Genomic DNA, 14077 nt, shown 5'->3' with positions numbered 1-14077 from the left:
TTTCAAGTCTGCAAGCACAGGAGGAACTCAAAACTTCTCAAATGTCTCCAAAAGCAAAATGATACTGAGAATCTTGAACTTCTGCTCCACACAAAACATCTGATAGGAATCTGGAACCAAAACAGTTTTATGATGCTTATTGATCTAAGGCAGTGCATATACTTTTGTTTTGTTTGAATTGCTCTGGAAGATATACTGTGGTAAAATTCTCATTTGATAATGAATGTTTTTACCTTCTCGAGTAATGTGTATATACACCTAAATAATACTTTCATGTCTATGTTCATATATGCATGTACATATGTGCATGTCTCTCTGTGAATTATATATACTTCTGTGTGTGTGGATATGAATTTACTTGCTAAATTTTACTTCTTAGGATTTCAAAACCCATTGACCACACTAGCAAACTTTCATTTGCCCTCCCTGTTGAGGTAGAGCTGTAAAAACTTTCTGTTTAGCTAGTTTAAATTGTTTCAAAAGGTAAGTAGTATTTTCAGAGTTTGTTTTTCTTCACTCTGAATTACAAAGAAACAATTATGGATGGATTGGATGTCAGTGTAAGTCCATGCTGAGTTACAGAGCTCACACAGTGAGCAATCAGCAGCCTTTCTGTGCCTACTTTGGGTAATCAGACTTTTCTCCCACTTTGTATATGGGGCAAACAGTAAACTTTTTTGTTATTTATATTTTTAATTTTCTGTCGTTGTTTCTGTTTTATTGACTCTACTGTGATCTAAGATTATCTTGTAATTCTTTTTTCAAATAAGCTTTCTGTTTTCAAATAAGCTTTCTGTTTCTTTTACTTTGATCTGACATGCTTAGGTTAATCTTACCTAAGATATAGGTATACATACCTGTATATATTTAAAACTCCAACTTATTTAAGTTTATTATTTTGTACTATTTTCCATTTTCATGTTGACCTGTTTACTTTTTTATTTTAGCTTGCAGTGTTTATACTGTGAAAAAGTCTTCAGAGACAAAAACACACTTAAAGATCACATGAGAAAGAAGCAGCATCGCAGAATCAATGCCAAAAATAAAGAATATGACAAATTTTATATCATTAATTACTTGGTAAGTAGTTCTGTGAATGATTAGCAAATTGATTAAAGAGATACAGACATTATCTAGTTAAAAGTGAATAAATCCAAACTAGCAATTAGTATAAAGGTCAAAAATCAAGTGAAGGATTCCTAAGAAGTATGCTCAGTTATGGTATGATATTCTGGATAATTGTCAAACTAAGCACTAGTAAACATTTTTTGTTGAGATTTGATTTTGAGACATGCAAGAATGTAGCTTGAAGAGACACTAATCATCATGTCATTAGTGCTCAGTCTCTGCTTTAAAAACAGAAGGGAAAGTGAGATAGAGCAAAGAAATAAATGGAGGCCTAAGTTAAAGCAAGTTGGTTTTGAGCTCGTTTTCTACAAACCTTAAGCTAGAAGTGCTCTTTAGAGAATAAATTAAATACAAAGAGGAGGAAAATGAAAGATGCAGAGATGAAAGAAAAACAGTTAATTTTTAGGCTCCAGGTAGGTGTATGTTGCTAAATATTTTTTATCTCAGACCTTTCGGAGCATGTGCATGTGTATGTAACAGATTTTCACTTGCTGCTGTCAACTTATGAATATGGGAGCTGCTTCAAAAGCTGCTATGTTCTGTCCCAGAAATAACTGTAGTTCACCTGAAGTAGTCTTTGGGCCTTCTAGATGTGCTAATATCTAGGCTATAAATAAAACACTGTTTTACCTACTCTTTCCTTTTAATTTCTCTCCATGCATGTTACATTAATACTGAGAACAAAAATTTGTGTGTTTAATGCTCTTCTACCCAAGACAGAATGAGTTCCTTTGGTGATTTTTGGTTTTTTTTAAATATCAATGATCTGAGACCTGGGGGTTTTTTCCTAGATATTCAAATTTCACAACTTAGAAAACTGACCTGTATTTGCTGCACAATGAGGAACAAGTTGTGAAACTGTGTAGGGTAGATATTTTTAGATCCTCAACAGAACTGAGCATTTATTTCTCTTTTGGCAGTTAACAGATTTTAATTTAATGTAATTAAGCAATTTTAATGGTTTCTTTCTTCTCTGCTTGTCCTGCATGTAATACTATGTTTTCAGAACATGGCATCTTTTTAAATTATCTTTTGTCTCTCATTTGCATTCATTGTTCACATTTTAATCTGTTCCATCGTAGGTCAGGAAATTGAGGTAGATGACTACCCAGATTATACAGTTTCAAAGACACAAACATGGTTTACATATTGTATCTGAAATATCTCTATTGTGTAAGTGTGGAAGATTATACCAATCCCTCAGAATGGCTTGAAGTGTTAATTCAGAGAGGTGAACCGGCACCAGAGTGTGAAAAACTGAGCAAAAATGTATCCATGATATATAGATGTAGAATTCCTTATTTTTATCTTCTTCAAAAAAACCCAGAAACCTTCCAACCTAGTTTCCTTGTTTCTCTGCATGTATTATCCTGTGGCCCCATGACACACCTTGCACAAAGAGCCAAGTAAAAATAGAGAGGGAAAAACTTTGTAATCTGTGGTGCCTGCTGGAGGCCATAAAAGAACAGAAGGCAGTATTAAAACTCTCTTATTCCCAGAGGAACCAATGCAAACCCAGATTGATAAGGCCTTCCTTTCTGTATTCACCTGATTAGTACCAGCAGAACTTTTAGGTATAGAGTATCCTTTGTAGGAAGCCCAGATGTCTATTTTCAAATTGACTAATGGCATGTGTCTACAGTATGTAACATTGCTGTAATTAATACACTTAAAACTAAGCTAGGCAGCTGAAAAATGGTACATACTACTTACTAGAAAACCTGTTTCATAAAGCCTTTATTTTTCTCAAAGACAAAAAAGTGTTTTCTCCTTTTGTCAAGCTCTAGGTCATCACTATTATCTCTTGGGGGACAGGGGAAGAATATTTTATTATGGGAGCCACTACTTATATTTAGCCTCTTTTGATTTATGCGGTGTGTATTTTGTAAAATAGTAAAGGGAAACCCTTCATCAGTTGATGATGGTTCAAGATTTAATAAAATCCCTCACCTGGGAAATGCTTAATATTGAAATTCATGCAACATGGATTAACTAATGTTGGAGTAAGGCCATCTCTTCTTCCTTATCGATAGACCATCTTGAGTTCTGCAGCAATATAAAACAGATAACATAACTCAGATGATCACAGCAAGACAGGTGAGAAGAAAGGTGAGAGAAAATTTGCATGGGAAATCAACATATGTTTGGAGTTTCTGAGCTCCACAGGCCTGGAACTCCATTTGCATGTAGTTTGGAAACTGCTCTTTAGGGAACACTGCTTGAGATACCAGCTGCTGTTTCTAGTTTCTCCCATCTCTTCACTTTTTTTCAAGCTGGAGCGTGTTGCCTCAGTGAGGCACACAGACCTTCTACCTGTAGAACTGCATTCAGGTTGAGAAGGTAAATTGCCAGTGAAGCATTTCATCTCTGTGCCTTTAGATCGTATTTTGGGAGAGGAAATCATCAAAGCATAGACATTTGCAGGTTCTCACTATTCTATAGGATCATTCTCTCTGTGAGGTGCACAGAAAGTGTTCAAAAGAAAAAGTTGTTTTTTCTTGAATATATAGCAAGGCCTTCAGGGTTTATTTAATTATGCATTTTCTAGTGTTTGAACTATTAACAATGTCAAGTCTCATTTTTTCTCTGGTTTTGTAAAGAATTTCTTGGGAATCTCTAGAGATCATTCCTGGCAGCTCTTGCATCTTGGATGAAAAAGCAAAGAAAGTTGAATATTTAACAAAGGCACCCTTGGTCCCAGATGCCCATCAAGCTGGAGAACTGAAAAAGTGTTAAAAAATAAAACCAAAAAACTGAAGGATTTTTAAGAATGTTTCAAAGACCTCTTTTCCACCCAATTGCTCAGATTCAGTCTCTTGGCACTTTCATCACAGTGTTCCCAGTTATCCATTCACCGTGCAATTTTCCGGTGATACAAGACCTGGTTAGCTTTTTGCTTTTTCCTTATTTTTTCCCCTCTGAATATAAATAGATGAGGGAAATGGAGACATCTTACAAGCTCCCTCTCCCCCTTCTTCAGAGAAATACCATTAAAAAAGTCGGCAATAACAAAGCTCAGGCATGTTTTTTCCCTTTCACCTTCAATTAAAAGGTGAAGCTTAGTACTGGCTGCTGTTTTGAATATACTCTCTTATGCTGATATACTTTGAGCTGGTAAAGGGAAAAATGGTGAGCATTCGTCTTCATTTGCAGTGGTTGTGAGCCACTATCAGCTGATTAAGGGGTTAACATTAGCAGACATAGGAAGCTGGTGTGCAGCTGGGAGAACATGTGGTGAGAGGTGTTAATGGCTTCACGTTATCTCACAGTAATGGTGACATTAATGAGTCTCCCCTCTCACTCAGAGAGCTCACACACTACCATGTAGCATCACTGAATTAATTACAGAATTTTTATTCTGTAATAGATGATGACATTATGTTTAGAGCTGTCTAGAGACAATTGTTTATCATTTTCTTGATAGACACTAACAACTTTAAAAATTCTTGTTAAATTGTTACATGCTGGATATCTTTTCCTTCTTTTTCCAAACTTCCATAAAGGCAATAATCATAGTTGTTACTAAGGATATTATTAAATATATTTATTACTAGGAACATTTTAATAAAATCCATTAAAGGATTATCTTTTTATAAGCTCTTTTATTTTATGGGGACAAGGTCGTCAACTATAATCTTTGTGAATCCTCCACAGCCGTCAAAAGCATGGTTTCAAAAATATATTCTGATTACTGGTTAGTTTGCTTGGGTTTGTTTTTAAAGACAAGAAGAATTGTGAGGAAAGAAAAACACTAGCTAAAGATCACTGCTAGTATTTGAGTAGAGCCCTTCAGCTTTTTATTGCCTGTTATTTTTATCTCAGTCATGCTGAGAGTGCTTGCCATTGTGCTGAAGGCTGCACAAATGCATTGTGATATACTTCGTGCTGAAGGTCTTTAAGGTATAAATAAACAAGACAGAAAGTAAAAGGAGGAACAGAACCCCATGAATAGATGTGCTTACGTTGATGTCTGAGAAGAGGAGGGAAGACAAACGAGTCTATCTCAGAGGTCTGTGCCCTGGCTCACGCTGCCTTTCTGGAGCACTCTGTAGCTAAGTTTACACCATGTTTTCACTGGCACAGCCTTGAACAAGGCACAGGCCCTGCCTGGTGCCAGCTGAAGCCTCAGGTGTGACAGATGCATTAAGCAGCAGGTGCTGCTTGAAAAGCAAGGTAGGCAGATTGGATTGAGCAAGTGTGAGGGCAAACTTGAGACAGTGATAACATACCCACCTCAGGAATACTTTGGAAGTGTTGCAACACTTGAGAGGTCTGTGCCAAATCATCTTCCTCTCAGCTATAGTGTGGGAAATGCCCTGTTAAAAGATTAAAATAATTCTTATTTTAAAAATTCTTACTAAAGCAATGTTGTATGACTACCTTTTACTCGCAGCAATACTGAAATGCTCCAAAATAAGATCGATTGTGACTTCTGAGATGATCGTTCAGTTGAGTGACAATGTGTGATGAGAATCACAAGAAATGGTCTTTTCTTTTCTTTTCTTTTTTTCCCCTCAGGAATTTGGAAAGTCCTGGGAGGAAGTGCAGTCAGAGGATGACCGGGAATTACTAGATAACCTGGAAGAGTAAGAGTCACTCATGTACCCATTACACAGACTTTCAGGACCATTATTTTTTAAAGTAGTTGCAGGGAAAATGCTGTGCACAATTAGCACACAGTTTAAATTCATTTAACGCAATCAAATCAACTCCAAATTGTCCTCGTTAAAAACATTCTCAGCAATGAGAGCTGTACACTTCATATTTCAAGCACAAGCCTGTTTTGTGTTTCCCTAGGGCTCAAACAAGAGCTTTCTGGGTTTGTAGTGATGTAGACAAAATACATTATTTTTTACTCTTGCACCAGAAAACAGTCTAATGGCTTTTGCTCAAATTTAAAAATTAAAAGTAAGCATAAAAAATGTCAGTATGAAGAAGAAATTGTGTGAAAGAAAATGATTAAAAGGTAATAATTAGAGGTTAAAGAAGGATTTCAAAAGAAGCTTCTCAGCAGTGCTGATTGAGGGCAACATCCACCTCCTCTGCATTCTTCTGTGGTCTAGGCCCTCAGATCACTGCAGAGGTGATTTCCTTGGCCATAGAAAACTGAATAAGCAGGAAGTAATTTATGGTTATCAAAGTCCCTGATCTTCCTGGTTCTCTCTGTGACTTGAGGTTAATTTTACTTTCCTCTACCTGGTTACAAGAATAGTTCTATCTCTCAGCAGTACTAGGATTTAAATGGATGTTTTGGTAAAGTATTCTCTGTGTACATGTCTAAATGTAACATAAGTGAGTAATTAATATTTCGTAAGTAAATAATACTTAGAGTTAGCTCTGCCCAATGATTATGACTTTGGCTGGTGAATTGAAATATTAGAAAGGCATACAAGGATTTTAAAAGACCTTAGAAAAATAAATACTAAAAGCAATATTTAATGACTTGCCAAACTGGATAGAAATTGAAGTTAATTTCTGTTTATGAGTGCAGACAGTTTCAAGTAGGATTAAATGCCTGTCTGCATTGGAATTACCCAATATTAACTGCTCAGTTATTCTCAAATTTGTAAATTTTTTTTGACTACACCAGACTGTAATCATGTATCCAGCTATAAATCCACACTGTCTTTTCCACCCCTTAAAAATACTCCGTTTCTCTGGATTTATTTCTAGTGTTGTCAAAGCAGAATCTGAATTCCCCTTTCTCAAAATGTCTCTTCTCTTTTCCACGACTAAATGAATCTTTCTGACTTTTATTCATAAGAGATTGGTCTGACTGGGAAGAGCATCCTGTATGTGCAGTTTGCCTGTTTTGTGAGCAGCAAGCAGACACCACAGAAAAACTGTATCTTCACATGCAGGTAAGACTTCTTCTAAATAACAGTTTTTTCATCACTTTGGAATTAAGAACTGTGTTTGTAAAATCTTTATTAAGGTCAAGTCAGCTGCTGCATTAGAATGCCCTCTTCAGCACAGAAGTCAAGTACTGCATGCACCTCCAGCATCCGTTCTTTAAAACATGCAGAGAAGTCAAGCTTTACGTTAAGAGCATGACTAGCTATTACTTGTGAATGTACAAACTGTTATAGGCAGTAAAGAAATAGCATCTTTGATATCACAGTGGTTTCATGATTTAATATATTTTATGGTTAGCATCTGTATTTCAGTTTTAACAAACTATTCAACAGTATTAAATATGAATGTGAAAGTTTCTGATGAACCAAAACTTTTGGGGTTTGTTTCATGCATTCATGCTTGTGTGTCTATATGCATATGTTGGTGTCAGTCCATGAAAAGCTGAGCTATTTTTAACTTGGAATAGTAGAAGTAGTGGAAATAAGATTTTTTTCTTCCCTTTTTTTTTTTCTCCAGAAATCACATGGATTTCACTTTCCTAAAATAAAGTCAGAGCATGGTGAGTAAGAGGTACTGTAATTGTCAGCATTTGCCACTAGTGTGGAGAAAACCACATCATAAGAATAGTGGAAAACAAGTTTATCGGATTTATTTTTGTAGAGACATTTAACTTTTCCATTATGGAAACTTTTCTGCCAGCTTACAAAAGCAAGCCAAGATCACTTTATTTTTATGGAACTGTTGTTACTGCCAAGGATGCGTGCTGTTTTCTGTAGACCCATTGGATTCTTATGCAGAGTAGCTTCTACAAATACCTGCTCTATGAGTTCCAGGTCTGGCTGCTGGAGACTTGGAAGTTTTTTTTTGTTTTTTTTTTTTTTAATTCTTGTTGTTTTTATTATTATTATGCCTGTTAATGTTTTCTTGCAAGCTAGAAGGTTTGTATGGCCAATGTTTGTTTTCTGCTGTAGAACAGAAACATTTGAGTTGTGGAAGACCTTTAAGATCATTGAGGCCAACTATTAACCCAGCACTGCCAAGTCCACCACTAAACCACGTCCCTGAGTGTCACATCTACACGTATTTTAAATACCTCTAGGCATGGTGACTCAACTACTTCTCTGAGCAGCCTGTGCCAAGGCTTCACAAGCCTTTTGGTGAAGAAACTTTTCTTAATATCCAACTTAAATCTTCTCCTATCACTTGTTACTTGGAAGAAGAGACTGACCCCTGCCTGGCCACAGCCTCCTTTCGGGGAGCTGTGGGGAGGAATTAAGTCAGTCTGGAGCCTCCTTTTCTCCAGGCCAAACAGGGGGGCAATCCCTGCTCTGGTCCTGCTGGCCACACTATTGCTGATCCAGGCCAGGATGCCATTGGCCTTCTTGGCCCCCTGTGCACAGCTGGTTCGTGTTCAGCTGCTGTCACCAGCACCCCCAGGTCCTTTTCTACCACACAGCTTCCCCCAGCCTGTAGCACTGCATGGGGTTGTGTGACCCAGTAGCAGGACCCAGCACTTCACTTTGTCAAACATAATACACTGACATCCTGACTCAGGCTCATCTCTAACTAGTTTTATCCCTTACCCCCTTCAAATCTAGTTTGAAATGTCTCAGTGAGCCCTGATAACTCCTGTGCAAGGATCCTTTTCCCTCTCTGAGACAGGCATACCCCATCTGTCACCAGCAGGCCTGGGGTCGTGTTGACACACCCATGATCCAAAAACCCCGAATTCTTCCAGTGACACCAGGCTTGGAACCAGGTATTGATCTGCTGGCTCTTCCTGTTTCTTCCCTCATTTTTCCTTGCAACTGGAAGGGCAGAGGAAAGCACTGTTTATGCTCCTGATCCCTTAACTAGTTTTCCCAAGGCCTTGCAGTCTCTCTTGATTGCCCTAGGACTTCTTGTTGCAACTTCATCACTGCCCACCTGAAGAATCACAGATAATTACACATGAGGATAGGAAGGTTTCTCATCACACATTTAACCTGAGCCCCAAGGAGGCAGCGGATTTCCCCTAAAAGTGAGTCTGGTTGGCTTTTTTGGCCTTCATTCCCTCCAGCAGGGAGCCTTCTGTGACAATGACCTGTCTTTTTTTTTTTAAGGGAACAGGTTTTTTGCAGGGCATAGACTGACTTAACCCTGATGGCACCTCTGTGCTGGATGAACCATCATCCTCCTCACTGCTGGGTTCCACTTGCAGGGGCTCACACCTGTTACCCCTGGGGAGGTGGGGCAGTCCCAGAGGAGACCAGGTGTGCTGCACCAGGAAGGGACTTGTCACCACTGCCCCGTCCTTATGTCACTGTGCTCAGGCAGGCAGAGGGAGGGCAGGGAATCTTCCAAACTGTGCATCCTGTGGGCCTGCTGGGCCTGTCCCAGGGAAGCCAGGGGAAAATGCCAATAGTCAGTCTCTCTCTCATTTCCCAATATTCTTCAGCCTACTTGCCTCCTCCTGGAGCTCTGTCACTAAGCCTGAAGGCTTAGACTCAGAGGAAGCAAAATGTTTTCAGTTTTTTCGCTAAAAGAAGGATTGGTTTCCAGCAGCTAGAAATAAACACTTATTCAGTTAATTTGCTAAGATACAGCATGCAGGCAGTGCTGTCTTCAGTAAACTCCTATCAATCCTTATGCTTAATCCAAGAAAGCATTTTTAAATTAAGACTTAGGTTGCCCAAGCACTTGTTCACTACTGTCTCTCCCAGGTCTGAACTTCTATCAGCAAGTAAAGCTAGTGAATTTCATCAGAAGAGAAATCCATCATTGTCGTTGTTACAACTGCCAGGAGAAATTTGAATCCAAAGGAGGATTGATAAGTCATATGGAAGAGACTAAACACATTGCATTCCTGCCAGCCAGGTCTACATGGGATCAACCACAGTAAGGGCAAATACATTTCTTCTAGAATTTCTACTTTGACTGGATAATTTCTATGAAACAGTAAGTTGAAAGTTCTGGGGTTTGTGAATATAACAGTGCCCTGAAGTCCCTAACTTTAGTGGCCCAGATAATTGGTCTCAGAACTACTCAGAATTAGAAATCTCTTTACCATCTTAAGATAAAATGAACGTGGGATATGACTCTTCTAGTTGCATCCAGGATGCAGTGTCCCTATACATGGGATCTGCACTTTCAAGTCACTATGCTACAGAAGTTTGTTGTTGTCAAATTGTTCCAGAACCAAGTCAAATCCCTTCTTTTGCATGTCTAATGTAGATACGTGCATGTCGTCTACCTAACTTTAGGCATCAAAACAAGTTGGTTGTTTACCCATAGTTTTTTCCATGGAAAATACAGCGAGAGTGTAACAAAACACTGGTTCAGATTCTTAAGTAGGCTGTATGGGTCCAGAGAATTATGTTCTCTACCAGATGGTAGAGCACAGGGAGTGTTCTAACTCAAACACCTCAGTTCAGCATTTGTTGAGGGACAAATGTGGATCTGTAGTCTGCTTTGTAACATCATATGGGTGAAGAAATAGGAGGAAGGGCTTTGTTGTCAGCTCTTCTCTACGACTCTTCTACACTGTGCACACCTGCACTGTAAAGTTGATTTTTTGGGTGTGCTGTTTACTGTCATTCCAGATAACCAGACTTGCTAATTATTGCTTTTTTGAAATTCTAATCTCAACCTCTCAAACAAAATGTGTGACTGTCTAGTAATCATGTCTTGTTGCTTTCAGGTATTATTTTCCTACCTATGAAAATGATACACTCCTGTGTACACTGTCAGACAGTGAAGATGCACAAACTGAGGATCAAAGTGAAGAAGTGCCTGTTGTAAGCGAAGATATATCCAGTCTAAAAGCTCTCAAACAGAGCAGTGTTTTAAACCAGCTTCTGTGTAAAGAGAACACAAGTCAGGAGAAATTTTGACCTGGAAGTACAGTGGCTGACCTTTAGTGCTTTTTCTGCAAGACAAAAAAATTACCTTATTTCTATACTATTGGAATACAGTTAAATTCACAAATGTTATTATCACTGGACAAATATTAGAAAGTGAATGCTAAATAAAAATTTAAGTGGTAACTTTGTTGGTTTATCTTCATTTAAATTTTAGCTTGATTTTAAAATTGAATGTTCAATTTTCTGCTAGGATCTTCAAATACCATTAGTGCTTTAGTATTTTTCATCTTTTTAAAAATTTTTCCTGAATGAATCAGAATATGAGTTCTATTTTAAGGCCACCTTGTGAAAGGTGGGAACAACTAAGACAATGGGTTACTGCTGTTAGAGAGCAGACAGAAAATGTAATTCTTGGTCTGGTGTGTGAAGGAAATCTTGCTAATTTTTACCTTAGACCTTTTGGAAAATAAAAGTAAATCTGTATATCTGTATTATTAATCATCAGTATTTAAGACAGGGTGCCTATTCTGAAAACTTGCTCAGAAACATCAGTAAAGCTCTGCCTGCCCCATGAATATTTGACTGCATGATAAGTTGCTAATCTATAGTCTAAAAAAGTATAAGAATAATTGCAATATTGGTTACATTAAAAATCCAAAGAATTTAAAGTAGATTTCTTGTACGGTTATGAACTGAGAGGTTAAAGAATGACTTAGGGAATTGCAGACACATAATCCAAATTAAATCCTAAAAATCTCAAGTCCAGAAAAATTGCTGTATTTCCTTTTTAAGTTCTCAAAGTGGCAGAAGGTCTTCAGCATGTCCAGAAAGAATCTCAATCTTGATAGGGTAAAGCTGCTCAGAGCATAGGTCCTGCTAGGATGATCCAACCTAAGTATTCCTGAAACGTTAAGTCGTTCCAGAATTCAGCTTTCCATAATATGTATTACCTCTTCCAAAAGTGTTAGTACATTCTTTTTTCTTCTTCAGGTCAGTGTTAGAGCACTCGCTGAAAAAATGGAAGTCTCAGCTCAGTGCCCTTGCCTGCCTGAGAAGATTCAAAGCTCTGGCTTTACCTTTGCACATCCCTGGTTACCTGAAATTCCTTGCTATCAATAAGAGTTGTTGTTTCTTGTCTTAGTACGGTGATTGTGAATTATAAAGCAGTCTCTGGGAGCAAGGGCTAAAGTGCAAATCTTTAGCCATGTTCTGCTAAGCTTCTATGTCCCTCTTAATTCACCCTGCAATCTTATTTGCATCAGTTTCTTTTCATTTGCATTGAACTGGTTTTCTCCTGCCATTACACATCACCCTCTAGCACCTTTCTTTGCTTTCTCTTTCATACTTTTTCTTAGGCCCAGGTGCTTTGGAGATAAGTTAGACCAAGAAGATACAGAAACTGCACTGAGTAAGACAGATCAGCCACATAACTGCAGTGAAACAGAGACAGAAGCAGTATCTGACTCTGTCAAGAGGGAATGGGATATAAGAAGTGCAGCAGGTGCTGAGAATACAGACAGAAAAAGGGGACAGGTGTAATCATACATTTGCATTGGTACAAAAATTTAGGGGGAGCAAGCACAAGCCCAGTATTTTTGAACTAAAATGTCCTGACCATCTTAAATAAGCTATAATCTGTACTTCTTGCATTTGTAAAATTCTCAATTTGATACAGTAATTGCAATGGCTGTTGCTGCCTTTTTTTCCCCCGTAATTTTATCCAAGCAGTTATTTTCTATCTAACTTGGAAATTTATTTCAGTCTTTGCCTTTTAGTCAGATTGTTAGCTGAGGGAATAAGAGTAATGGGGCTTACATTAGTGATGTGTGTTGAGCAATGGAAAAAAATCAGCAAAAGAACTATGGCAGCAGCACACAAATGAGTTTTATGGCAAGCCCATCTCAGGAGGGCACTTACAGGGAAACATAAAATTTGACTGATATATAATAAAGTGAAATTGCAAAACGTTTCCTAATCATAAGGAATGTGATGCTGAGTCATTCAAATCCCTACAAAATGAAAACAATGTCAGCAATATGAAATGACTGCTGTTCTGGTTCTAAGAGAAATTTGAAAATGCAATTTTTCAGTGTAGAAATAAGAAGCTATCTAAAGAGAAACTGTGTAATACAGACTGGTTGTCTATTTTGAGTAAAGAGAAAAAGAGACTTAGGAAAAATTAATAAGCAGTGTATAACTGTTGACTGGAAATACCAGGAACATGAGGAATCGGATTAGGGGTTGAGCTTGTTACTTCAGTTATGAACAGTTATGAAAGTCAGTTTAAGTCTTTTGTTGGTTCACAGAGAGGGTTGAATATAGTTTCTAGAGTAAAAAGCATGCATTTTCATTTAGCACGATGATGCTTGTCATTTTGCAGGAGCATACTTATTTTTTCATATCATGCCCACAATTTTCCTTAGGTATTCTTGTCCTCTTACCTGTTTTAAAACTGAAGCTATTTTTTGTAACAAATAGAGGACACAGTAATGACTGCATGCAGTTATTAGGGGCAAATATGAAAATATAAAAAGAGTATTTTTGGAAGCATTGCAACAAAAATAGTATAATAATGCCTTAATTCTTGGAGTGGACAGAGTTCGGGTTGACAAATGCTCTTGAGAGTCAGATCAGGAGAATGAGTACTTCTAATTGGTATGAAAAAATCTGTACTGGTTTAACTCCAATGAACATTTCTTACAATTCTTCCTAGCCTATACCTGGGCTCCTTATACACACTGGTGACTGGTAATCTTTCCTTTTCCTTTTTACAAATATCTTAGTTATGTCTTTGATGCTTCTCCACACTCAGTTTAGTCTGACAAGTCTGTGCAGACTTAATCTGTTTTACAGAGTTAATGGTTGTTGGCTTCCATTAAGACACTGTTTTCTGTTTTTGTCTACATTTGCCTGGCATGCTGTGAGAGCTGTCAGTGTCTTCTCTTAGCTGGCTAAACGGTACCTGATGTGAGAAACACCAGACTAAGTCTCTGAAAAGTCTCTCTGCTGTTGTCCCTTCTCAGTGTTATCACTGCTTCTGAATTCCAGTCAGATCTCTGCTGCTGATTGAGGTGTTTGTTACAGTCTCTGTATTTCTCCTTCTTCCATTTAACAGTGTTTGACCTAAATCTGACACAAGACACTGAACTTTGAGTAGAAGTAAGCAAGATTACCAGTGTCCACTCTCAAATTCAAGTTTGTCTAGAGCAGACAGGGACATGGGCCTTGGCATCATCTACTGTCTACTGCCA

General features: G+C 37.9%; 1 protein-coding gene across 3 annotated transcripts in view; it reads left to right on the top strand.

Moving 5' to 3' along the window:
* ZNF277 (zinc finger protein 277) overlaps positions 1 to 11009 on the top strand; it is a 41872-nt gene extending 30863 nt beyond the window's left edge. For all 3 annotated transcript variants that reach the window (XM_088165482.1, XM_088165484.1, XM_088165483.1), the window contains 6 exons: positions 948 to 1080; positions 5647 to 5714; positions 6893 to 6989; positions 7501 to 7543; positions 9687 to 9861; positions 10664 to 11009. In XM_088165482.1, coding sequence (XP_088021608.1) covers positions 948 to 1080; positions 5647 to 5714; positions 6893 to 6989; positions 7501 to 7543; positions 9687 to 9861; positions 10664 to 10856 — 709 coding nt within the window. In that variant the 3' untranslated portion in view covers positions 10857 to 11009. The remainder of the gene's footprint in view (positions 1 to 947; positions 1081 to 5646; positions 5715 to 6892; positions 6990 to 7500; positions 7544 to 9686; positions 9862 to 10663) is intronic.
* The last annotated feature ends 3068 nt before the right edge of the window (positions 11010 to 14077 follow it).

Source organism: Sturnus vulgaris, chromosome 5 (genome assembly GCF_052056855.1).
Source record: "Sturnus vulgaris isolate bStuVul1 chromosome 5, bStuVul1.hap1, whole genome shotgun sequence".
Lineage (NCBI taxonomy): Eukaryota > Metazoa > Chordata > Aves > Passeriformes > Sturnidae > Sturnus > Sturnus vulgaris.
The sequence above is the reverse complement of the archived record's forward strand: the minus strand, read 5'-3'. Positions and strand labels throughout refer to the sequence as shown.